The sequence below is a fragment of the Aplosporella prunicola genome, assembly GCF_010093885.1.
Source record: "Aplosporella prunicola CBS 121167 unplaced genomic scaffold K452scaffold_95, whole genome shotgun sequence".
In the NCBI taxonomy this organism is placed as follows: Eukaryota; Fungi; Ascomycota; class Dothideomycetes; order Botryosphaeriales; family Aplosporellaceae; genus Aplosporella; species Aplosporella prunicola.
This window is the reverse complement of record NW_022983623.1, coordinates 1,825-26,781: the sequence shown is the minus strand read 5'-3', so window position 1 is coordinate 26,781 and position 24,957 is coordinate 1,825. Positions and strand designations below refer to the sequence as shown.

Genomic DNA, 24,957 nt, shown 5'->3' with positions numbered 1-24,957 from the left:
CTTGCAGTGGATAAACGTGTGGTGTAAGGGGTAAGGCTGTAGTGTAACAACTGACTGTAATAAGGCTGAAAAAACGAGAGTTACCGGAGTGATCCTGGCTGACACTAACCTTTCTGTTTAATTTGCTTCATAGCCGCAGCTTACTCCGTGGCTTTTTCTTCGATTTTCTCTCTCCGGACCCTGTGCTCATCATTACCACGGATTACTTCTTGCCGTCGGCCTCTGCTGGCCTCGGTTCGCGGCGCTCTATTCGCGATTAGATCACTCTGGGGTTTGTTCTTCGACTAGCTTTTCATTTTTTGGCCTCTCGGGTGAGAGATCTATTCTTGACACTGCGTTACTGCATGCTGACGGCGCCTTGGATGGAGAGACTGGCCATTATACGGCTAATTTGAAAGCACACGCCTAGCGCATTGTTATATGCCTCCACCACTGCCACGTGAGATGCTGCGGGTACATGATTAACATGATTAAGGGGCTTGGTAGTGCCTGTGCTCTGGATCAACCGACTGATGCTAGAAATGCCGGCTTTTCTTTTTTTTTTTTAACGCGCAGTCACGACAACTCGCCTTTTCCAACTGCAATTCCCTTATTCTTATGTTATTTTTATGTTTTTACTTGAGTTCCAGTGCTTAAATTCAACCATCAAACGCTTGAGTGAAGGCAGTCCTAATTTCAAAGATGGACGGTACTAAAATAAAGCATCAATCTTTATAACCGTTGACAGCTTGGCCATCCCTAATAAAATCTTCAATCCACCCGATAGTCATCCTGTCATTAATTAATAATTTGACTCAGTCAATAACGAAGATTACACTCACATGCTTCTTTTTGTATCAGCGAAGACCTCGTGATCACCTACAAGGTGCTGCTTGTACCACGGATCCTGCTTCATGCGTTTATAGTCCTTGATGGATTCGAAAATAACTTGGCTAAAGTAGTCGAAGTCGGCGACAATACACATCTGAGGGTCGAACAGCTCGCTCATCAAGGCGCGAGTGGAGCTTTGGTTATGAATCTTTTTGCTTTGTCAGTGAAAATGTCAAGCGTGCCATCCTCAAAAGAGGAGTTGTACCTGTGTCCATCGCTTGATTCCGTACTTAACCATCAAGTCTTTAGTCATGGGTGCCGAGACGTTGACCATGTGGTTGCGATAGTCTTCCTCGCTCATGCCTGGCTTGCGGTATCCGCAGATGGTGAGGCAGAGGTACTTGCCCTTGGTTGGACTGGTCGGCGTATTGATGTCGAGCTCGATGGATGAAGCCATGTTGGAGGCAAGAGTAAAACAAATCTACTTTATCGACGGGTCGCAATATCGTAAACGCTTCTTTTCCAAATGGTCCTCAGTATGTTTTATGACACTGTCCTTCCAGGCGAGTGTGATATCTGGATTGAAGAGCATTTCCCGGCGCATATCACCGGAACACGCCTTCAAAATTTGCGCAAAGCCTCCAGGATCTCGCATTTGACCAAGCAAAATGCGATGGAGGTGATGCCGTTGCGTTCATCCGGCGGAGCAGCCACACACGCGTACAGGTCTCCGTCGTCAATATTTAGAGGTATCTTTGTATCTCCGCCGAAAAGGTCCAGAGACGGTGTCGTGCCTACCACGTCAGCCGCGCGAAAATTCACGTGAACAAGATGCCACCAAAGTCGTCTTCGCATCTCTGTTTCGAATGGAGACAGCCCGAAGTTTGCGCCATCCCGGTGTCAGTTGTTTCCGAGTCAGAATCGTTAGTCTTCCGACGGATCAAGCTTTGCGCCATACGCCTTCGCCATTCTTCATATTGTGTCAGTTTGCATGGAGGCCTTCTCTGGGAGGGGTTGTTCTTTTTCACTTCCCGCGCACAGGTGGGAGTGGGACGAAGCTGCATGGCTTCTCTGTCTTGTCGCAATTGGAACAGCTGGGCGTGCGCCGGTCGCATTTGACCTTGCGCTGCCGACAGGCCAAACAGGAGAAGCCTTTAAGTGGCTCTATCACCAGCGATGGAGGCATATCTGTCATCGACAGAGAGATGGTTGTGGGATGGAGAGCGATGAACGATCGGCACGGAAAGGTGGCGGGAGCTGACTAAGCCGATGCGCTAACCCGTTTCGAGCTGCATCACAACATGAAAGATAAAGCACTGCAAGAATTATTTTACTACAAGTTTACATAGCTATTCGTCGTTGAGTTTGTCACCGAGAGACTAGAGAGGAAGGTCTTCTTTTCTTAAGAACCAACACTGTTTCTTTCAAGGGGCCGAATTTCAAATTAGGGAGTTATACAGCGTTCCGTCACCATGAACCAAGATGCACCGCCTAGCTAGACAAATAAGAATATAAGCAGTCCCCATGGCATGCTTCTTCTCCAGTCAGTTGTTTGTGTCCTCTATATAATCAAGGAGATTTCCAGGCGTATACATACCTACAAGCACCTCGAATAGGCTTTACTTCTACTCTATTCAAGGGTTATTATCTCGTTACGGGATGAATCTCGCTTGGTAGGGGTGGAAGTTACAAGTTACAAAGCCACCTGATTTGCCGGCTAAATGTTTGTCGCACAAGAAAACTCGTTTTACACACCAGCATGTGCGGGGTAAGTAAGCGGCAAGCGAGACAATATAAGATGCAGGCTCCCACCCACTAAGACACATTGCTGCCGAATCATTCTGGAACTTTCATATCATGACTTCGACACAGCTCCCCAACGGAAGCTCGCGCTTGATCGATCGTGTCAGCGATGTGTTGCAAGACGCTATCAATCACCAGCTGCCAGATAATTCTAAGTGAACCTGGGGGAGATTTCATACCCTAGATCCCTCACAAGACCTGTCGACATTTTTCATGGAAGGGCCTCTAAGTGAGGGCGAGCATTTTAAGAATGCTAAAGTTCTTGTTCGTGAATGGTGTCAGTTAATCACTGATCCCCATGGACATTTGGAGCGCCTAGATGATTCAATCGGGAAGCGACTGGATTTCCGCCTGAAAGATATCAGCGACATCCCAGAGAACCTGGTAAATCAAGCTTTGGGACTCCTCAAGAGAATACCGACAAGTGTGTATCAGCCCCACAGTATATCCAATGACTCGGCGCTTAACCGTCTCGATACCGGATTTCTCGCTGCCGAACCTAGCTGTAGGACCTTGGAGAGTCTTAAGGTAGCACACTTCGTGGACTTGAACTCGATTAAGATGGCGCTCAAGGTCTTTATAGCAGTTAAGAGGAACCTGGAGAAAAGAGAAGGTTATGCGGGAACCGATTTTGAGACGTATATTGCTTTTATTGCCGAATTACTTAGGACGACATTTGAAATTGCCAAAGAGACCTGGACCAGGACAGGGCGACTATTCGTACTAAGAGTGTTCTTATGGCAAGCTTAGCTGCGCTGTACAGTGTTGCATCGGTGGTATGTCCTGCTCATCAATATCAACTGGGGCAGCAGCATAGAGCGCAACTCGTCAATCAGCTCAACGGGACGTCAACTGAAACGCCTTGAGAAGTATTTTAATGCTTCATCGTCAGATCTAGGGGCTATTACACTTTCTCCGTACATGTGCAAATGGTCTTTCGAGCTTCTACGGACGAACCGCGCAGCAACAGGCCTGGACCTCAATCATTTCATCTCCGTATACCAGTACACGTTTGGGGATCTACCTGCTCGCTGCATTGTCAATCTTGATGGATCCACCTCTCAATGCTCTGGAAAGTCCCCTGCTCAGTGCCGAAGATTCACTGGGGCGCGGATAGAGGACCAGTCTTCACATTCCGCAACCTGCGATAGATCATGTCAGAGGCTCTACTGGGGGCCCGCGCAGTATGCCTTGATCAAGCCAAAAATGGCCTTTTGAAATACTGCACTGCCTCAACAAACACCATTGCCATCTCCCACGTTTGGAGCCACAGCCAAGGTGGAAGACCAGAAAAAGTTAAGGACTCTACTGGCTTCAACGCCTGCCTGCATGAACGCTATTTCAAAATAGCACGTCAGTTCGCATGCCAGTCGTACTGGATGGACACACCATGTATACCACAGGATCATCAGCTCCGGAAAGAAGCAATTGCCGAAATCAACAATGTGTTCCGCTCGAGTCGCTTCACTCTAATCTGTGATATGGATGTTATGCGTATTGACATCGCACGGAACAGAACGCTCCGAACCGATGAGTCGATTATCGCAGCACTGCTTGTTTCCGATTGGAATGTGAGAGCTTGGACACTCCTTGAGGGTCTTAAAGGGGCCGAAAATGTATACCTCCTTTGCAAAAATGATGAGGTAGTCCCGCTTGCCGACATCGTAAAATCAGTACATGCCAAGGGAAACATTGATTTAGCAGCATTGTTCCTTACCATGGACCACTTGTTCCCCACGAAAGGTCGACAAAAGCGAGATTCCAAAGAGTTAGGCGCAGAACGTAGTAACGAGCTACATTTAGAAACCGCAGCGAGCGTACTTACTCATAGACATTCCAGTCGACAGGGTGATCAAATCGTAATCTGGAGCCTCTTATGCGGGAGCCAGTTGTCGTATACCGCGGAAAATTTTTGGCGAGACCCTCTGAACATTTTGGTCAACACTGGCTTCTTAATGTCCGATGCTCCAAGGATATCTGGCGTCAAAGGACTTAGCTGGGCCCCAGCTCGGCCAGACCTTCCTCTTGAAATCGAGTCTACGCGGAAGATCAAGACACGCCACTTCGCCGACGAAGGCATCGGAAGCGAGGAGGGGCACCGATCTAAGGATGGTTTGAGAGCTAGGTGGTTAATTGGTGAACTCAAAGATGAAGGTTTTAGAAAAGCATTACGGAAGGCCCCCAGTTGCTTCTTAAAAGGCATCTCAAAGTTTTCGTCTTCTCCAGCATCTAAGGCTTACGTGGACGACATTCTACACCAAACTTCGTACTTCTGGCACATGGGGGTGCTCGCGTTGAGCACTGGGAAAAGACTCAGACAAGTTGCCATTGAAACGGGGGTAAAACTGGAAAACATGGGACTCCTGCGGACTCTAGAAGGCCCGCCGTTCTATGATACGGTGCCGTACACGTTTCGCGGAGACGGAAGTGAGACGCTTGTTGCTGTAGTGGAGCGAAATCCTGGAGGGAATTGGATTTGGAGGAAGGTGTATGAGTGGGACGACAGAATTCCTTTGCCTCCTTTTCGCGTCCAGAGGATCTTGATAGAGTAGCATCCCTTTTGTAGTTGAGAACGAAGCAAAAGACAGAGACCGCAGAGCGGGACAGCCCTTGTGCTAAGCCAGTTTTGGAACTGTCACGTGCCGGCGAGCGTCGGTCACGCGTCGCTGTCCGAAACAGCGACTTGCAACTCATCACCTCCAGCCTGCACAACTCTGCGCAGCTCGACCATGACAACTCCTCCGAGCTGCGAATCTTCCTTCAGCTCATCGTTTCGCACGCCCAAACCACTCACTACGGCCGCGCCTCCATCGCCGCCCTTGTCGAGCCCCCACCGCACCCCGACCGCTCCTCCGGTCGAGCGACTCCTTGGCAAGCTCAAGGACATACACCGGGGGACCTGGCTGGACGCGTCCGCGTCAGGTTGGGTTGAGCACAAACTGCCCGTGTCGCAGTATTGCGAGCTTCTGTGGCGCGTCGACGAGGGCGACGATCGGGACTTCGCGAGCTGGTACGAGACAAAGGGCCGATTCGACTACGACGCCGACCTCGGGTTATTCATCATCCGCATGGGATTAACGTCGCTTCATGACAGACTGAATCAGAGACTTGGCGCCCGCATTGAGGAGCATTTAAGGCGGTTGACGGCGAAACACCCAGACCAACTTACCCAGCTCATGGCTGGCGTTATACACGTGGGCTCCACTTCAATCGACCTAGATACGGACAATTCAGATGATTCAAATGCTTCTCCCGATCCGCAGAGCTACCGGTGCCCAGACGGCCAGTTCCAACATGAGGAAGCCCTCTACTCCTCCGTCGTTGAAGTCGCCTACAGTCAGAAGCGCAGGAGACTTCCCAAGGTTGCCGATGATTTCATTCGCAGAACCAAAGGCAACGTGAGCGCCGTTATCGCCCTAGGCATCGACTATACCCCGCCAAAGCGCCAGTCGCCCCGCTCCCAAGTTAACAAACTCAAGCCACCACCGTCCAAGATTGCCACAGTCAGCATATGGCGAGAAGGCCCGCTCCAGTTTGCCGATGACGGCCAGGAGTTCACCGAAGTCGAACAAGACGAGCACGTCTTACGCGACGTGGCTGGGACTCTGCAACCAGGCACACTTACCCTCCCTCTCACCGACTTCGTCCCTCCTTGTGTCCTTGAAGACTATCCCGTCCACATCCAAGAGCTCGTCACCAACCTCTCCCTCGCCATCCCCTTTTTTGAATTATACGACGACCTTGTCCATGCGGAGAGTGTGCACCAACGGCGCGTCGAAAAGAAGGGCAAGACAAACACGCGCTCGAGGACAATACGCAAGAGGAAATACACTGAGATTGAGCAGCTGGAACAGGATAGGGAAGCCGAGTTCACGCGGCAAGAGGACGCCGATGAGAGAAAAGGTGACCAGGACGTTGATTTCGAGGACGGCCTTGAAAGGCCAAGAAAAGGCAGAAGGGCGAGATAGAGGAGCTCACATGCTGGCATTGTTGCGCCTTGCGGCCGTGGCATTTCAGCTGTCACCCTCATCTGTGAGGCCTTCGATCATCGTAAACCTGTTTTAGTGTGGGATGGGCAGCAGCTGACGCGTCCATGAACATGATCTCGAATGCGCAAAAGACTATCAACTCAGGACAGCGCACGCCAACCTGCGGTCACCAGGGAGACTTTGGCCAATCGACGTGACCAGATCCGGGAAGATCTTGGGCTCCGCGGCGCCGAAGACACTCGCTACTTCACCTACGCCACTGTGGTCATTTTGCCATTAGGCTTTGGCGCTAGTGTCTTCAGTATAGCTGCAGCTCCTTCAGCGGAACTGATAATCAAGATGGCGACGACAGCCTTGACCACGTTTTCACTGACAGCTGTAGTTCTGTTGCGCGTCATAAGCCGGAGTGGTTCAAGTCAGCAGCACATCGTATTTTGAGGAATTGGCAGCCTGAAAATGAAAAGCGGAATCGAAAAAACCAAAAAGTACTACAGCCAAAGCAAACAGACCACAGCCTGATCCGAGTGCGTGGTTCTCCCCGAAGCGAAAATCTCAAAACTCCCATGTCTGAAGAATTTGTCATCGAGCGGATTGAGCGTGGTTGAAAAAACCTAACGAGTACTCCGTACCTAGAGAACAGAGACAACAAAAATTGGAATTGATGAAGTAGAGTGTAGATGTTATTGCAGGGCATTTCATTGGTGGCGGAAGAGCATTAAAGGTAATACCCTCTCAAATACCTTCATTGTGTGGCAGCTCAACTGTTTTTAGTGGAGGTGATCAATGGCTAACGTGCCATAGGTAGCCCCGGGTGACGGCCAAGGCGGCTACCAGTTCCGAGGTTCACCGCTTTCCCCGCACCACCAGCCCACAACACCAAAATACAATACGTGGTATGTACAAGGCCTTGCGCAGGTCGGTAAACTGAGAGTAGTATGCAAACGTGTTGATCGTTCTTGTCTGCGGCTCATGTCATTACTTCTCAGCCTGACAACTTTCTTTGCGAATCACAGACATGCTTATACGCAGCGGACCACCATTTTGGAGATGAAACACGAGGAAAAATGGAACCCAATTTATGGGCAAAAGCAAGTACACCCCGGCTTGCTTACTTTCCTGACTCCACCATAAACTCAATAAGCGACGATGTCCTCCTCCCTCATTTTCAAGACACAATCATCTGCTCGTGGCCACAATGTCGCACCAGGATAACTACAGCACGTTAGAAGTGGATACCAGCGCCGAACTGCCACAGGTCAAACCCACTGATAATCCACCACAAGCTCTTCCCAAGGATGCTCTTCCTGAGGTAGCGGCTCCAAGCGAGGCAAAATCTAGGTCAGCGGAGGCCGCAACGATATGCGGTCTGCGCAAAGCCATCTTTTGGGCCTCAGTGATTACCGCGGCTCTAGTAGTCATCGGAATTTCCGTGGGAGTCGGGGTCGGCGTTAGTGTAACTCGACACAGAAACTCCAATGCGGGAAACAACTCAATTACTCAAGACAACATATCCGGTCGTCCTGCGCCATTCTCACGAATCTCAGCCTCTAACTACACTGACAAACAAGGTCTTGAACATGTACATGTATACTTTCAAGACAGCTGCCTTAACATCTGGATGGCTGATCGGGAAGTGCGCAAGGACGAGTGGGATTTGTCTCCTGTCAACACAACCGGGATGGCCCCCCGAAAGGGCACACCTATCGCTGCTTTTGATTCGGTCGACCGTATGGTAAGATTACTTTCGCGCAATTTTAAATTCATGGATATTGCGACAAGAGACATGTCTAATACATTTGTTTAGAATACTGATTTTCATCTCGACTTCTCCTCCAGCAACAACAAAATTCGCAACATCTGGGCTGCAGACCGGGGGAGCTCTGCCTGGGAGATAGCCTCTGCTCCCGACGACACATGGGAAATTACGGAGAATTCGGGCCTTGCGGCATACGACACACAGTGCTACACTTACTGTGAGGACCAAAACGAGGCCTGTTTTAATTGCACAATTATTACGATTTACGTTTTCCAATCACCAGTCAGGGACAATCAGACCGCTGTCGCATATCCCTATAATAATGCTGTATACTTTGGTACATACCTGCCAGACGGTGTTGGCCCGGACGACGGCACATCATACGCGCTCGTTCCCATCCAACCTATCGCCACATTAGGTGACAAGGAGCCGAACGTGGCGCTATACCTCAGCGCACAAGGGAGATTGAGCGAGCTTTTCTTTGCAAAAAACAATAGGCCCCAATGGAAAGATTCAAATCTAAACCGTAAGTTCTATATAAGTATTTATTTATTCATGTAACTGGGAGCAATTACTGACTTGGAAAATCAGTAAACATGTCTATCCCCACCGGAAGCCAAATTGCAGCCATGTCATATACCCAAAACTCATTGCGATACGGCCAAGTCATCTTAACCAAAGAAGACGGCGGTGTCATGATGGCGTATTTGGATGGCTTTCCGGCAAATGATTGGACCTCAGTCACATCCGTAGACGGAATGGAGAACGTGATAGCACTCTCCCCAATCACTGCAACCCAGTCCGGCCAGGTATACGCGCTGGAACGCGATGAGGACAGAGTACACATTGTGGAGTTTAATCGGACATCGGTTACCGGAATGCTTACCGGAATGCCTACGTTTGAACGTCTAGGGCCTATAAAAATCCCAGAGAGTACTACTCCATGCTGAAAGTAAAGAGCAGAGAACAGGTGTGGTTGAGGCAAGGTAGATCCAAGATAACGTAGCTGCATATGCATCCAAGGCATGTATTCAAGCAGAACAATGACGATGACATACTAACTAGTAACAGTTTGTCTCACGAGAACGCTGCCGAACGAACGCACTGCTGGCTTACTGCCTACCTACTCACTTCTGTCGACCCTGCTGCTGCCTTGTGTCGATGCTAGCAAACCGTCATTTGCAGCCAAAATTTATAGAATGAAAACGCTTTCTGCTACCAGTATATGCAGATTTCAGGTCCGTCAAGGGTGTGAAGCATTGACAAGATATAACTGGTCTACACATCTTCAACACGCAGTCAGACCCGCCATCGCTGTTATACAGTTTGCTCATACTGCGTCTTGGGCATTAATGCCGCTTGCGAACGTGTGCAGCGGTAGTGAACCCCTCTTTGGTGCAACATGGACGCGCTTTTCTTTGAAGAAGTAGGGTCGTGTCACTTAAAGTATGTTAGACAAAATGCGTTAGTGACGGAGACTGCATCTGTATATGTATGGGTTCGTGCAGCTACGAGCCGTGCCGCTTTCATCATGCATGTTGATGGGGCGATGTGATACAGTCATGTAAAATGGAAGACGACAATTGGTTCCAAGATTTTTCGCCCGCCTGCTTTCCCCGCACCCTCAAAACCCCGCAACGGCACGGACGGCTATTGGCAATAGTATATGCAGATATTTATTGAAGTTCTTTAGATTTTGAACCTCGGAAAAAGGTCTTGAAACGATAATTACCCCGCCCGGGTGTTATACATGCAGACCGACGCAGTTCTTGGCGGCGTTTATCGTCAATGGGCACAAAGCCTGCAGAGGACTGCTCTACCAGGTCAACATCGCATATGTCTGCGCTAGAGAACTGTCCAAAGGTGGGGAATTACAATGCGGCCAGTGCCAGACATCGTCTATTTTAGTATTCATTTTCTCAAGCTTATATCATTGTGGAAAAAGAGTGTCCATAGTACCCTAACTACATAGCGCCACTGTATTCTCCAGAAGGTAAGATCTTTCTTAGAGAATCGTCGAATGCATACACAACCTAGCCCTTCTTGGCAACCTCGACATCAACATTGCCAATGGCGCCGGAGTCGCGGCTCCAATCGCCGACGCTAACCATGTAGCCCGCATTAGAGTTGCGGTCTTGGATCTGGAAGTTGTTGGTCTTGGATCCCCAGGGGCAATCCCAGTAGATGGTGCAGATCTTCTGGTTGTCCTCATAGAGGTCGATCTTTCCCTCGGTGCCGGAAGACGCGTCAGATCGGCCGCATGCGTAGATAGTCGCCTGAGAGCCAGCAGGGATAGTAATCTTCTCGACATCGTCGGTACTGATTTCCGCGTCCTTGTTACCGTCGCGGTAGAACTTTCCCCTAGTAGATAGCAGTATGAGCAGTTGGTTCAAGCATTTCTAACTACGGGCGGAACTGAATGCAGCAACGCCACAAAAGACTTACCAGAGGGCTTGGGCGTGCTTCAAGGTGATGGTTCCATTGCGGAAGCTGTTGATGATTTTGATGGCAACCCATTGTGCGTAAGCCATGATGTCGGTATGGTTGATGGTTTTAGTTGGGAGTTGGAGGAAGATTGTGAAGTGGATATCGTTGAAAACAGATGGGCTCGGTGCGATATTTATGCTTTGTAGGCTGTAGCTATAAAATTCCTTCCGCTTGATAATTTCTAAATCACCTGAAAACTGGAATATGCTGTGCAGTCATATCATTTCACGCCAATTCCGAGCTTTTGGCTTAGATGCGCACGCAGCACAGTAAGTAAGATTTTCGGCTATGCATTCCCACAGCGCAGCCAGTTTTCGTGATCGTCCACCATTCTCCACATTTAGTCTTTGTTTAACTCTGCAGGTTTTGGTTCGTTGTTTGAGAGTTCCGTGATCAAAGTAAGGTTGATAGGATTTGAAATTTGTGGAGAGACTGAACAGACACCCAACATCTTTTTTAAGATCTTTGCAGCAACACTTCGCTCAACCCCTTCGCAATGGCTTGACCGCATAACCGCAGAGATGTTGAGTCAATTCAACCGGTGACACACTAAGTAATGGAATATTGCAGAGCTTGCTGCATGCCTCAACATCTCTCGTTCCGATTGCTGCAGGCAAGGCTCCGTTGTCTGCAATCGGAGTGACGTAAAAGATGAGATGATCTAACCTGAATTCCGAAGAGAAGTATATTGAATATGCAAGTACAATTGAAATCATTGTGTACTGTGACGTCAAGCATGATGCAGAGCGGCCTATCCTGCTGCTTAGTATTCAGAGCTCCCCACACTAGTCCGAGTCCGTATGCTTTCTGTGGGTATATATATACGGGCCTCGATCTTGGAGATGGGTTGAAAGATCCATCATCAAGCTACACATCACCACTTAAATTTTGAACCTTGAAGTTTACCACACGATCCAAAATTCAAAATGGGCGAACTTGTTCCATACATCAATGGCATGCAACAGGGCCAAGGGTACGAAGTTAATAATTTCCTTCTTAAGCTGTGCTAACTTAACAGCTACAACACGTACCTTCAAGAACTCTGTGTGAGGAATGCAGTCACCGTAGAAGGTTCGGAAAACAACGACAACCCCTTCCACAGAGAATACCATTCCGACTACGTAAGCGACTACAGGTAAGTACTGACTTCCCAATGGTAGTCATGAACCGTTTCTCACACTCATTGCAACCATAGAAAGCTTGCAGAAAGTCTCAAGGTCAGTGCCGGAGCAGCTGTCAGCGGTTGGGGCCAGAGCGGCAAGGTCGATGTCAGCGTCCTTGACCAGAGCGAAGTAAGTTCCATAACTCTCTGGGGCCGTAATCGTGAGCTAAAATCTCTTGTAGGTCGAGAGTACCACCTTGACTTATCAAGTGGAAGTCCTTGTTCAACATCAAGGAAACGTGAGCAACAAGTTCACATTCAACGACATCAAAACAGACAACCCAGTCAAAACCTATGGCGACCGCTTTATTACCGGTACTGGATTCGAGACTCCTGATTTCTGCAGTGCAAGTACTAACTGTTGACCTTGCAGACTTTGTTCGGGGAGGCCAGTTCCTCGCCCGAGTATCGATCACGGTCAAAAATTCTTCTCGGAAGAAAGAAATTAAGGAATCGTAAGCTAGAAATAATCCAGGACTTTGGTCAGTACACTCATCTCTTACAGGGCAGAAGTGGCGTTTACCATGTATGGAACGGAAGGAAAAGTGACCCAGGAAGTTGAAAGTGCCGTTGAGGATATCAAACAAAACTCCACTGTCCGCATCGCCATCTACGAGTCAACAGGCACTTCGAAATCCTCTACTGGAACAGCAAAGATATCATCATCTGAGACATCTGATCTACTTGCTGTCAAAGAGAAGGCCGACAAGTTCTACGACGAAGCGAGCTCCGGCAAACACAACTACATGCTTTTGTAAGTCTGAGCGAAGCAGCTGCGTTATCATCAGCTCAACATTTCCCAGCGCTGTCCTCGGCAAATACACCAACTTGTCAGACTTCAACAACCGTTTCAAACCACTCGACTACTCCGAAGCAAACAAGAGGGTACGTGAAGTAACCTTGACCAGCAAACTGAACATGTGTTGACTTAATCCACTAGAGTTGGGCCTTGTTTGATGACTTCACCCGGTATCAGGCCATTGAGAAACTCATCAAAACCAGTAAGTAATAAAGAAAGCGGAGCTGAGATTGTTGCTAACCGTTTCGATACAGTACCCGCAAACAAATACAATGGGGGCTCGACGCAGCTATCAGAGCTGCTGGACGGTGCGATCAAAAACTCCAAAAAGATTAGGGACAGAGTAAGTTTTCATGGATGATATAGTAAAGTGTGCTTTCTAATGGCAGTAAGATTCTCCTGATCTCAGAGAACCCCGACGAATCTCGCAATTCGCCCGACCATGTTCCACCCACCACGTTCCGGCTGGAAGTGCTGGTAAGCTTGGAACTCAGAGAAAAGCTTGCCGCAACATACTAATTGTTTTCATTTTATAGCGTGCAATCAAGAGAGCGACATACATAGCGCAGAGCAGGCCGGTACAGGGCAGCGACAATTGGACCGATAGTAAGACAACAGTCCCAGCTCCAAAAAGTCTCCACTGCTGCTAATACGATCAACTACAGTTGCCAGCACAGTAAAGTACCAGGGCGCCACCGAAATATTCAAGTTTGAGTCCTTCGACTTTGGCGAGCTCATCGGGACAAGGGTTGTCTCTTTCGGCAAGAGCACGAGCCGCGAGGACTACATTTGCCTCATAGGCGAACGCGCGTCCAACATCGACGGTTGGAAGGAGGAGAGCCACTTTTGGGTCCTCCCAGAGATGGTCGACGACTTCACCAACAAGACTTGGGCTGCCGGCAGAATCGCCTCCAAGAACTACATTAGACTTTATGCGGCTGATCAGTCAGACATTGATAACCCGAGGAGAAACCAGTTTTTCTACTTCTTCACTGCTTAGACAGTCAGCGCTGCGATTCTCTTTTCGTATTTTCTCATAATAATTCAGTTTCCTTTTGTACAGTCGCTACCTCACATCCAGATTGCAAGCGCATCAGAAATAAAAAACAAGAAAGTGCATGTAAAATTCAGCTAGCTAAGCTATTTTTGTACCCCATATTTTCTTTACTCCCTGAACGTGTCTCGTAACTCGTGCAATCGAAGCATTCAATGCCATCAATGCCCGTTTAGTTCTTGTGAGGGCACTCAATGTCGGCACCGATGTTGAAGAAGTTGTCGTTCTTGGTACCGCAGACGGCACCGTCTCCAGCACCAGAGCCAGTGCACTGTTGTCGTATCGGTTAGTGGGGTCCTACAGGGATAATTAAGGGATTACATACAGCAGTGTTCTGCGTGCATTCGTAGTTGGTAGCGGCAATCTTGCACTTGGTGCCGTTACAAACCTGTTTTTTTCTGGTTAGCACAAAGAAATTTCCAATATTATTCCTCATGTAGAGTGTAGAATGAGAATTGCATGGAAAAAGCTGCGGCTTAGGAATGGAAAAATCGCGGGAAACGTACACCGCAGTACCAGTAGTCGTTAGGACAGCTCCTCTTCTTGCTGGGAGCAGCGATGACAGTAGCACTGGTGAGGACAGTGAAAGCAATGATGAGATCCTTGATCTGCATTTTGGCGTTGGAAGTAGAAATAGTTCGGTGAAATTGGTGTTTGTTGTTGAGTGGGGAAGATGTGTGAAGATGATGATGGGAGAGAGACAGGTGGTGGTGATGGTGATACTTATAGACCTGTGGTCTGTAGGCCAGCAAGCGGTGATGGCGGATATGGAGGCGCAGCACTCACTGAGGCTACTGCCAGCCTTCAGGCTGTGTATGTCTCGGACGATAGTGGAGAAAACGATGTGGATCTGATTAAGATATTTCGATGCAAAAAATGTGGACGCGAGGCTGCAGTTGGTAGAGTTGTCTCAGATAGTGGAGAGCCTGTGGATACAATGCACAGCCGAAAAAGCGCGGAGAAGACTTAAAGACTATTGAAATTGGCCCGTGGCAGTCAAAAATTCAGGAAGCAGGGGTAGCACTGCCATGTTGGAGGACGTGCATCATTGTGTCTGCCTAGGCCGCCCTAGGTAATCGCCAAATAGGTGAAAACGGCATCTATTCGTTTTGACAAAGAATAAATTCCTACGGACAAGCAACAGAGACCTAGCCAAGATTGGCTTAGGCTTTGAAACTACCACCATTCGTTAGGCAGCATAGTTATTGACTGATGACAATGGGCAAAGTCAGTGCCACAAAAATGGCGGCCCGGGACTTCGGTGCACTGTGATGGTAGTTGGCGAACGGCATAGCCTTAGTGCTTATTGAATATCTAGCACTTAACAATCTATGTAGTTGGGCCTAATTGGCGAAAAATTCCCTTCGCTTGTAACTTCTTTTATGCCGTGCTTTAGTAGTTAACATGATCAAGATGCCCGATTGCAAGAGAGAAATAAGTAGTTGTTGATGATGCTAAACAATTTCGGGAGCAGTACAGTAGAGCGAGATGCTGTATACCAAAGCACTGCCTTCCTAGCCGAGCTGTCTGGGGTGAGGAAATGTGGAGACATGTCGTGGCGTGGCCGCGTGGGGGCCAGGCTAAAGGTAAGTTTGAAAAATAAGCTTTTACCTCCAGCCCTGTATAGAGTGCTGGCTAAAAGCTCCACTTTATGTCCATGAAAACACAAAGGTCGACTGTTAACTTGGGTATTTGGACTGTGAGAGCATCAAACAAAGAGCGTGAAAATGACCTTTCCGGCTTATAACTACCGAAAGGAACGCATTTCTGACTTAAACCTACATGTGCTTAGCACAGGGCTTACCAACATCGCCACACCGGTTTGACGATAGCGGATTGGCAGCGGTGTGGCAGTCTTCTTTCAAGTCCGTAAGGATTATTGGGTAAACCCAATCCCCACATTAAATCAAGCACTTTGTCTGCCTTGGGCTCTATAGATATTAGCACGAGTGAAGAACTTTGTTTTTCACACATGTTGTTAGATTATTGGGTAGGTTTCCCTGTTCCGGCATCGGACGGGGACCGCACAGGTGTCCCGCCCCCACGGTGCCCCGCCTTGGACGCCCTAGCCGTTGTAGATCATGCGGACCGATGGACTTTAGGCAACCTTTGTCTCGGCGCAAACTTAAAGGCAGCTGCCCGAGGAGAATCGGATATCCAATAGGATAGTATTTAGGCTGCACAATGTCTCGCCGATGTGAAAAATCTCAACTTTCTCCACTCTAAAAATTACTCTATCTTGCATTAAACAGCAGGTGGTAAGAAGCTGCCAAGCAGCCCCCGAGAAGCTGTGTTAGTGTCACGTACGACAGAGCAAACACATGCAGGGAAGCGATCAGGAGCGCCGGGTCGCCGCTGTGGGGGCCGAAAATTGTCTCCGAAGTCGGTCCTCGATCTATGTACCGCCTAACAGTCGACATAAAAAAGGGTTTCGGAGCAACATTTAAACAATAATATCCCACAGATAGAAACATCTGATAGTATGTTGAGCTAGTGAGGGCGTTGAAGGAAGGCGGCACTAATGATGCTGCATTTGACCCTGAAGGCATCGCAGATAACTTCCACTACTATGATTAATAAATTACGCGGAGCATGAAAGCGACACCGACGAGAAACCTTAGGATTAGGACTAAAACTTTATGCTGTTCAATCACCTACGTACACATATTGCAGTGTTTCCTGTGGGTACACGTAGCTAATAGACAGCGGTTATTTTTAGATGCGTAGGTAGGGTAATGCGACGGCCTTCACAATCACTCTCCTACCTTCACTCACTTTCACAAACTCAACTCAACAAATTTTACCCTACTCATCATGTCAGAATTCGACGTGGCTGATAGTGTGTTCGGTGTCATCAGCCTCGGCATTTATATTTCTGCTAGCTTGTTTAACTTTATTTAAGTCGCCCGCGGCGCACCGAAAGAACTTAAGACAGCTTATAATAATATCCTGGCTTTGTGCGCTATTTTGTAAGTTTTACTTTATGAAGACGATTCTTCTTACTGGTATGTTCTTACGTGTTCTCTACTAAAGGGAATAACTAAGAGATATCCTCGCATCCGGTGGTAGTCATCTTAATCCGTATTTGATCGAGAAAACACTTGCCAACTGCAGCACTATCTTCGAAAATGTGTAGAATGAGCTTGGGAAAGCAAGTAGAAGCCTACAGTTTCGAGGGTCCACTGCTGGAAAAGTAATTTTGTCTTTGAAAGAGCGTACAGGGTACTTTTACGTAAAGAGTAACATTTCCAAGCTTAGAATAGACATGTAAAAGCTAAAGCTTATACTTCTTCTCGCGCTAAATGTGGCTCAGCTGTACCGAATAGGTCTAGGACCACCTAAGTCGGAAATAATAGATAGGAAGAGTTAAGAACGCATATAAATAATAGTAATAATTATGCGACTAAACAACCAGATTAACTTTATAGGGGAAAGCGTCTACCTAGGAAGCTACAACCTAAGCAATAAACTATCCCAACAAACAAAACCTCTAGGTAGTTGCGCTAAAGAATGCCAGTAGATAGCTTGAGTATTTACTAATTCGTTACCATCACTAGCAGATCATTTAAACACTATACTTGTTAAAACAAGGCGAAAAGAGGATCCGTCCTTACACATCGCTAAGCCTTTTAAAAGAGAAGCCTCCGCTCTATATACTGGAGAAAGTGTTAGGGAAGACAGCCAGGCCACAAGCGTAAGAATAATTTCAACAGAAGGAACTTCCGCCAAGAAGAGTACTCGAAGACACATAAAGCCAGGAGAATTCCACCGAGGCGTCGACAACTAGCTTTCGGATATTACGGAGAGTAGTACTACTTTAGCTTCACAGCATCACCTAAATTAGAGGTGCTTAGAAGCTTAGATGATGGATGTAAACGTAGACACTGATCTACTAGATATCCGCTGTAGTATCTACTCCGTCGAGCTTTAGCAAGAGGAGATTTTAGAATATATAAAGCTATAAAAAGAGCTTAATGCTGCCGGTACACTTGAATTTCTTTCCAGCCTTAATAATGTTCAACGCCTAATTCTTCTACGGCATCTTCAATCCGTTGGCGGCGAACTAATTATAGCCAACTTTTATGATAATGGATAAGCGTTTAACTTTAGGACATTGACTTTGTAAACATTGATGTGGATTACGGAGAAACAAAAATACGTAAGTTTAAATACAGTGATCCTAGTCTAACGAATTAATTACTAAATGACATAGTCTAAGAGTGGTTTTAATACTACTGCACCTAAGTCCGCAATCCGCGCTATAGGCCACCGAACCCTAACCTTAGAGCATTCCTACCGTCTTAGAGCTATAAGAGCTTAGATACGGCGAAGAATTGGTCGCAAGCCTAAAGCCGTAGAACAAAAAACCGCCGACACTTCTACGGAAGCCCTCGAAAAGCTAGGGAGAGGAGAATTAATTACAAACTCTAACAAAGAAGCTCCTGGTAATACAACTGCCCCGGGCACATCTTTCGGTGCGAGCCGCGACCACTCCGGAAAACTAAAGAGACGGGAATCTCTTGACGTTTCTACCGAGAAAAATACAAACGGTTCAAGCACGCCAGACGAAGTCAATGTGAGGGAAGAATCTAGCCTTCTGCAGACTGATATCACGGAAGAAATTGAGATCGACGAGAAGGAGGCAGAGGAGACCATTCAGAAGCTCATGGCAAAGTGGATTGAGGATTAGCGTTAAGTGTGGATAAACGGGACTGGGTTTTACTTTCAGCGAGCATCATTAATCTGGGTCATCGTAATTTATCATTGTGTTTACTTTGTTTGCTTCTGGGCTCTAGCTTGCTGTTTGTACTGCTATTTGCTAAAGTTTCTCTCTTTGTGTCGGGTTGTTGACTGGCTCACGTCTTTGGTGCGGGTGTCGTTGGTGGAATGTCGCCCAACTTCATCGGCGGCGCTGGTCCACCAATCTTTTTTCCCTTATTTTCCATCGCCCCATAAACCCCCCCTTCATCCTTCGCAATATCCATCATCTCGTCAAAACCCAAACTCGCCACTTCCAGCGCCTGGAGTACGGCCTGCACCGAATCAAATGTGATCCGCAAAACATTGACCTCAATACCCTCCCCGACATCGCGCTGCACTTTAACCAACAACGCCGTTTTGTCCTCCGCCGATAGCTTGTCCAACACAGCAAAGAATCTCGCCCCGCCGACTTGATGGGCTATTTGCGCGGGAGATTGGTCAATAAATGGAGACGTAAAAGGCTGGGTCGGCGGGCGAGATGGGTACATCGGCATGGAGGTTGGGTTGTCGGCGGGACTAGTTAACACGGCAAGGCAGGGTTCGCTGTTCGGAATAAGGGCTTCGGAGCCGGCGAGTGCGGTGGTAAGGAGTGCATCTATAGCCTTTAGAAATTAAGATATGTTAGGAGAGGGAGTATGCATGAGTGACTCGTACACTGGATGGTAGGTTTGCTGTGCAGACGACCGGAAAGAGGTGGTTGACGGACATATTTGTAAAGGGGAAAAAAGGAAATCAAATAGTGTGGAGATAAGAGGGAACGTGATAGTCATATATATAATGTCGTTTAGTCAACCGACTTTGCTGACGTCAGGTGTTACTGCATCTTGATTCCGTGGTTAGCGCCGGTGGGATCCACAAATGGCGCCGTGAAGAAGTAGGGAAGGCTGCGATGAGATAATTTCCAACAAAGTTGGTCTTAGTCCGGTCATTTTTGTTCTCACCAAGTTTTCCTGAAACAATTAGGTGTTTCACTTGCTTCTGTCAGCCAGGATCACTCCGATAACTCTCGTTTATCAGCCTCATTATTTAGTTGTTACACAACAGCCTTACCCCTGCACTACTCATTTACCACTACTAAAGAGAAAACGTGTTCTTTTAGATAGCAGCATATATACCTCCATAGGTAACAGTAATCTAGAAGGACAAGCGGCGTCCAATTCCTCGCGCCCAGCTTCACAGCTTCTTAGGTCTAAAGTGGAAATGCGTACCCGTTTTGCTACCTTTCAACAACCGAAGGTGAAAATAACAATGATAACAAGGCTATCAGGCAAACAATAAATAGAATCTGGTTATAATCTAAACCCTTAAAAGCGATTTAGTAGCAAACACAGAAACCCCTATGGCCATTTTGCTTCATTTTCTTTTCCTAATTCTCGAATTTGGCCAATAGTTGGATTGAGAGCCCAAGCTTACTGTTGACCAGATCTCTGAATGCTTTGCAACTGTCGCATATTTCAGAACTGACAAGAATTGTTGGGCTTGTCAGGGTCACTGGTGGGTTTATTTTCGAGAGATCAGAAAGTCGTCCTTCCTTTTCTACAGGAAGCAAAACATGCTTGTTGACAAAATAAGCAATGAGTTGCATCTCTGCGTGACAGGCATAATAATATCCAGGATTGCCATGATCCGAGTTGGTATTCGGCAGTTTATATCCGAGAGCATCTGCAATTTGCAAAGCTTTAGGGGTCCATTGTTGTCCGGATATGGCAAATGGCAGCTTTTTTCTTTGGCCCCATACTCTGCTAAATGGGTGGCGTTCACTGTATGTCCACCCACTCATTGCAGCAACATTAGGAAATGGGCTTCCCCTAACAAGCAACCCAATGGTTTTCTCCGGATATGGAACCAGAAAATTCGCCACCTGAGCAACAAGTTTGATGGTGTTTGTTTCTCGAAGACGGTGAAAGGAGTGGTATTTAAATACAGTGTCCGCGTTTTTGTCATCTCTTAAGTCTGTCATGGATTGTTGTGGTTGATCATCCAGCATGCAGAGAATTTGCTTGCGGCGTGTGTCCGCAAAATTCGAGTTTGTTTTACAATATTGGTGGTTGTCCCCAGCTCGCCTGTATCTCTCAACTGCATTTCCTGATTTTGGGAGAGCAAGATCTCTTGCACAGCGCCAGTTGGCATCTCGGAGTGATTTTTTAGCCCCGCGGTTTAGCAGAATCCGGACGTTATCTGCCCTTCCCCATAGTGAAGCCTCCATGAGAGCGCTTCTCCCTATGTGGTTTGCGGCGTTGATATCAGAGCCATAATCAACCAGTATGTTGAGCATAGGCGGGCAATCTTTAATGGAAGCCAGTATAAGAGCGGTATTTCCCAGCTTGTCTTCACCGTTAAGGAAAATATGTCGTTCCTGTGAGGTTTCGATGTAATTTTTGACAACTTCGATATCTCCCTGAGCGCATTTGGATAAGACGTATTCTATGTCCTTTTCATAAAAATTGTCTTCCATGAGTTTGGGGATGCGAGTTTCGGTAGCATCCTTAAACTGTGGCCGTGTCGGGTTTGGGCTTTCTTGCAGTTGGATTTTCTGCTCAAATTTCCTTGCAAGCTTGCCATTGACTTCATCTTCACTTTCATCATCATTCTCTTCATCCTCTTCATTTGTTTGCAGACCGATGTTGACGAAAGATCTTTTGTCCTTATCAATTTCGTAAGCTGTTCGAGGACTACTGGTTGTGTGGTCCTTAAATGGAAAACATATTCGATATCCAGTATAGCGATTTATGCAGTGTACGTCGGTAAAACAGCTGCTCTGAAATATTTCATTGCCGTAGCCACGAAAATCGTGGAGATGGGACTTTTGGCAGAATGGACACCGTACTTTGACACTGATGTTGTTCCAGTGTTGAACGTCCGCAACTGGAAGGTCCGAAATATCGACCATCTGGTTTTGTTCCGAACAGAATCAGGTGCTGCGTAAACGAATCTGATAGAAAACAATCAGGACTGTTTGATGGGCTGTGATGGAAGAGAGGGCGCGTAGCGCTTTTAAGGCCCTTGTTGCGGGGTTTTCACATGTTTTTTAATGACGCAATTTGGACCGGAAACCATATACCTTTGCAGCATTTCACATCAATGGCTGACATGCGACAATATTGTCCAGTGATATGTAGGTATGTGGCACAGATTCGTAACTACGCAGTCAGGCTGAAAGAAGGGGAGCGAGAAGCGGGCCCTGATCGGCAAGGCTTACGGAGTACGTACTTAGCGGCGCAGCAGCGGACACGTCATAATGCAGGCGAACAGGAGAAGTTCACTGCCCCAAAATTGCCGACTGCCGCCTATTGGGGCTGTAGGCTATGTTATAAGATCCCTTTATCGCTAACACAAGCTTTTGCCTTCATCCTCCATCCGCATCCTACACCACATGAACTTGAACTCTGCTTTATCCCGCCAATTACTCTTTGCGTTAAACCGAAACAGTTGGTCTTACATCTGTATGTTATACTCTCAAGTGGTTTATTCGCACAGTAAAAGCTCATGGTTATAATAAAAGAAGCGAAAGCGAGCAGTACACCCCTTTCTACTGCAACGAGCCATGCTGTCTGGTTTTTCGCCGCCGGCACTTTGTAATATTTGCCAGTCCATCTTTGCTGATCATTCCTTCGATTGGTGGAAGGTCTGGTTTGATGAGCAACGACCTATCTTCCATACGTTTTCGCAGAAGCACCATCCGTCCGAAGAAAGTTTTCGAGAAGCTGTTACCCAAGGCTGCTGGCTTTGCACTACGATCATTAATCGTCAAAAAAAGTTCAAGAAGTCGGAAACACGATTGTTTGAACCGATTTATTACCGCCTGACATCAACCAGTGTGAACGATAATCACTTTTTTCTGAGCTTCGACAATCACACCTACTTTGAAATCTACAACATTGAGTCGTGGACTCCCGGGTTTGAACATGCCTATAAGTCCAAATTGGATACATGGACAGGCAACGATCATGCTATTTCTCTCGCGCAACACTGGTTGGATACATGCAGAAAAGAGCATTGCTGCGAGCAAACCATCGGTCCAGATTGGTACCCGACTCGACTACTCGACGTTGCCGATGAGCCGATAAAGCTCGTGATAACAAAAGACGAGCCAGAGATCGCAGGTCCCTATGCTACTTTGAGCCATTGTTGGGGAGACCAAGAGTTTCTCGTGCTTGAAAGCAACTCCATATCTGGTTTTCTAGCTGGAATACCATCGAACAAACTGCCTCGTAGCTTTCGGGAGACTATTACAACTATCCGCGCTCTTGGAATACGCTATCTGTGGATCGACAGCTATTGCATCCTTCAGGGGTCTGAGTCTGACAAAGCTGCCCACGACGACTGGATCCAGGAAGCTGGCCGTATGGAGGAGGTATACTCCCATAGCTGTCTAAACATTGGGTCTGCACATGCAAACAATCCGTATAACGGGCTCTTCCACCACAGAAAACTGTATGACGAAGAGACAATGTTCCTTACATGGCAGCCAACGAAAACTTCCCCTGTGAAGCGCTACGCTATGATAATGGATCGGTATGAACTATGCGATAGTCTAAGCCGCGGAGGCTCCGGAGCCCTAAGCGAAAGTACGTTGCTAAAGCGAGGTTGGGTTGTTCAAGAAATGATTCTGAGCCAGAGGATGCTGTCTTTCACAGACAGACAGATACTTTGGCATTGTGGGGAGATGGCCGCTTGTGAGGACTTTCCCGAAGAATGGTGCCTTTCCACCGAAAACGCGGCAGAAGTTTTACCTTTCTGGTCGCTCGTGGACAGTACTCGGCTACCATTCAAAAGGACTTGCCTGGTTAATGTATCACAAAGATATATTGACTTTCAGAAAACCCTGGACCTTGAAAAAGAATGGTTTCGCATACTGAATACCTTCAACCGAGCAAGTCTTACCTATCCGGATAAAGATATCTTTAAAGCTGTCGAGGGTATTGGAAAACGTGTAGCCGGGCTCGTACGTAATGTCTACGCGCATGGAATCCTTGGCGGAACGCTTCCTTACGCTTTGACGTGGAACTCTCCTGTCACCACTACCTCACCAGGCTCACAAAATCGAGCGCCAACATGGCATTGGGCGTCTAACGAGCAATACCCCACAGACGATATGATATACAAAATATCCACAGGTCATGGATACATTTATAAACCATTGGCGTACGCTTTTTTGTCCGATAGTTGTCAACAGCTTGCTCCAGAGAGAAGCTCCAATGGCTTCTGGCCATATCTTATTTGCATCGGACGGCTCTTAACGCTGCGATTCAAAAGAGGCGAAGACTCAGGTGCAACGAAAGACAACTTCTTTGTCTATTCTTCGGATACTGGCCAAGAATTCAAGATTGACTTCGACATCTGCAAAGGCAAGAGTGAGGTGGGACGTGAGCCCGGGGTACGGTATACGTTTCTACCATTGGTTAGAGAGAGCTCAGGATATGAGGTTTTACTTTATGTCCAGGGTATAATCCTGCGTCAAACGGGAAATGGACTACATGAGCGCGCGGGCTTCGCTGAAGTCTCAGACGATGATTCTGATATGCAGGAATGCATATCGAAGACGAAACCACAACTTTTCGTTATTGAATAACCTGGTTCTCATTACCACCACTGTATTACATCCACAAAACCAAATACAAAAAGCGCGAACTACCAAAAAAGAACACAACAAACGAAAATCCGGAAGCAAAACAAAGCCCAATAACAGGCGAAGATAAGGAAATGAAACATTTGGCAGAAATCTTTCGTTTTGCAAAACAAGTAGCATTTCCATTTCAGGTAGAAAAATATACACTGTATATAAAATGGAAGGACAGCTTATACTCACGCCAATCTCATAACCTATTACCGAACCAAACTTACACTATTTCCACTATACTAGCGCTAACAATATCAGATCCCCGTTCTAGAAACCGCGCAGCGTGCTGCATACGCTTTCTTCTCACTAGGTAAAGAAGGACGGTCGCCGACTACCGCCACCATGTGAAGAAATAGAGAAAAAGACAAGCAGACCCCGCAGACCACTTCTCATCTAGCTGCAAGCCTGCGTCCTGCGTATAGATAGAAAGATTTTAAAGCACACACGTACCGTACATATTCGACTGGCAGAATCCTTTACCCTGTTGAGTTGAGTTGAGTTGAGTTGTATTCATTTACCCTGACCTATCGCCCTGAGCGATATGTAGGCTACAGACTATTTAAAGGAAATACGCTAGGAATTTATATTGGTGTTTCAATCTGAGAGAGTATAAGGAGAAGGGGAACGGAGATAAAATAAAGGAAAGGTAGAAGACTAGGAATAAGACGGGTTTTACTGGATGAGGTCGTCTCTATTTTGGAACCTTTTTGTTTGTT

General features: G+C 47.2%; 10 protein-coding genes across 10 annotated transcripts; 5 read left to right on the top strand and 5 right to left on the bottom strand.

The window, feature by feature from the left end:
- Positions 1 to 704: 704 nt before the first annotated feature.
- K452DRAFT_239109 (uncharacterized protein) lies at positions 705 to 1,267 on the bottom strand (the record flags this gene model as incomplete). The annotated part of the gene is made up of 3 exons (XM_033537700.1): positions 705 to 771; positions 822 to 1,018; positions 1,076 to 1,267. The coding sequence occupies 3 exons, from the start codon at positions 1,265 to 1,267 to the stop codon at positions 705 to 707; spliced, it is 456 nt and encodes a 151-aa protein (XP_033391307.1).
- A 1,559-nt stretch (positions 1,268 to 2,826) lies between these two features.
- K452DRAFT_347550 (uncharacterized protein) lies at positions 2,827 to 3,382 on the top strand (the record flags this gene model as incomplete). The annotated part of the gene is made up of 1 exon (XM_033545498.1): positions 2,827 to 3,382. The coding sequence occupies one exon, from the start codon at positions 2,827 to 2,829 to the stop codon at positions 3,361 to 3,363; it is 537 nt and encodes a 178-aa protein (XP_033391306.1). The 3' UTR covers positions 3,364 to 3,382.
- A 385-nt stretch (positions 3,383 to 3,767) lies between these two features.
- On the top strand, positions 3,768 to 6,581 carry K452DRAFT_313875 (uncharacterized protein; the record flags this gene model as incomplete). Its single annotated transcript, XM_033543702.1, has 3 exons — positions 3,768 to 5,099; positions 5,180 to 5,530; positions 5,568 to 6,581. The coding sequence occupies 3 exons, from the start codon at positions 3,768 to 3,770 to the stop codon at positions 6,579 to 6,581; spliced, it is 2,697 nt and encodes an 898-aa protein (XP_033391305.1).
- Positions 6,582 to 7,797: 1,216 nt separating this feature from the next.
- Positions 7,798 to 9,308, top strand: K452DRAFT_313874 (uncharacterized protein; the record flags this gene model as incomplete). Its single annotated transcript, XM_033543701.1, has 3 exons — positions 7,798 to 8,334; positions 8,407 to 8,884; positions 8,950 to 9,308. The coding sequence occupies 3 exons, from the start codon at positions 7,798 to 7,800 to the stop codon at positions 9,306 to 9,308; spliced, it is 1,374 nt and encodes a 457-aa protein (XP_033391304.1).
- A 1,083-nt stretch (positions 9,309 to 10,391) lies between these two features.
- Positions 10,392 to 10,889, bottom strand: K452DRAFT_322971 (uncharacterized protein; the record flags this gene model as incomplete). Its single annotated transcript, XM_033544582.1, has 2 exons — positions 10,392 to 10,719; positions 10,804 to 10,889. 2 exons carry the CDS (start codon positions 10,887 to 10,889, stop codon positions 10,392 to 10,394), a joined length of 414 nt encoding a protein of 137 aa, XP_033391303.1.
- An 847-nt stretch (positions 10,890 to 11,736) lies between these two features.
- K452DRAFT_322970 (uncharacterized protein) lies at positions 11,737 to 13,806 on the top strand (the record flags this gene model as incomplete). Its single annotated transcript, XM_033544581.1, has 12 exons — positions 11,737 to 11,818; positions 11,864 to 11,980; positions 12,041 to 12,137; positions 12,190 to 12,322; positions 12,381 to 12,462; positions 12,513 to 12,761; positions 12,811 to 12,892; positions 12,948 to 13,008; positions 13,061 to 13,149; positions 13,200 to 13,283; positions 13,343 to 13,412; positions 13,472 to 13,806. The coding sequence occupies exons 1-12, from the start codon at positions 11,772 to 11,774 to the stop codon at positions 13,804 to 13,806; spliced, it is 1,446 nt and encodes a 481-aa protein (XP_033391302.1). The 5' UTR covers positions 11,737 to 11,771.
- Positions 13,807 to 14,032: 226 nt separating this feature from the next.
- Positions 14,033 to 14,474, bottom strand: K452DRAFT_303438 (uncharacterized protein; the record flags this gene model as incomplete). Its single annotated transcript, XM_033542721.1, has 3 exons — positions 14,033 to 14,131; positions 14,186 to 14,248; positions 14,367 to 14,474. 3 exons carry the CDS (start codon positions 14,472 to 14,474, stop codon positions 14,033 to 14,035), a joined length of 270 nt encoding a protein of 89 aa, XP_033391301.1.
- Positions 14,475 to 18,628: 4,154 nt separating this feature from the next.
- Positions 18,629 to 19,329, bottom strand: K452DRAFT_363076 (uncharacterized protein; the record flags this gene model as incomplete). Its single annotated transcript, XM_033546553.1, has 2 exons — positions 18,629 to 19,223; positions 19,276 to 19,329. The coding sequence occupies 2 exons, from the start codon at positions 19,327 to 19,329 to the stop codon at positions 18,717 to 18,719; spliced, it is 561 nt and encodes a 186-aa protein (XP_033391300.1). The 3' UTR covers positions 18,629 to 18,716.
- Positions 19,330 to 19,987: 658 nt separating this feature from the next.
- On the bottom strand, positions 19,988 to 21,511 carry K452DRAFT_281320 (uncharacterized protein; the record flags this gene model as incomplete). The annotated part of the gene is made up of 1 exon (XM_033539489.1): positions 19,988 to 21,511. One exon carries the CDS (start codon positions 21,509 to 21,511, stop codon positions 19,988 to 19,990), a length of 1,524 nt encoding a protein of 507 aa, XP_033391299.1.
- A 1,083-nt stretch (positions 21,512 to 22,594) lies between these two features.
- On the top strand, positions 22,595 to 23,311 carry K452DRAFT_215677 (uncharacterized protein; the record flags this gene model as incomplete). The annotated part of the gene is made up of 1 exon (XM_033536244.1): positions 22,595 to 23,311. A coding segment is annotated over one exon (717 nt), but the record flags the coding sequence as incomplete, so codon positions are not given.
- Positions 23,312 to 24,957: the final 1,646 nt, after the last annotated feature.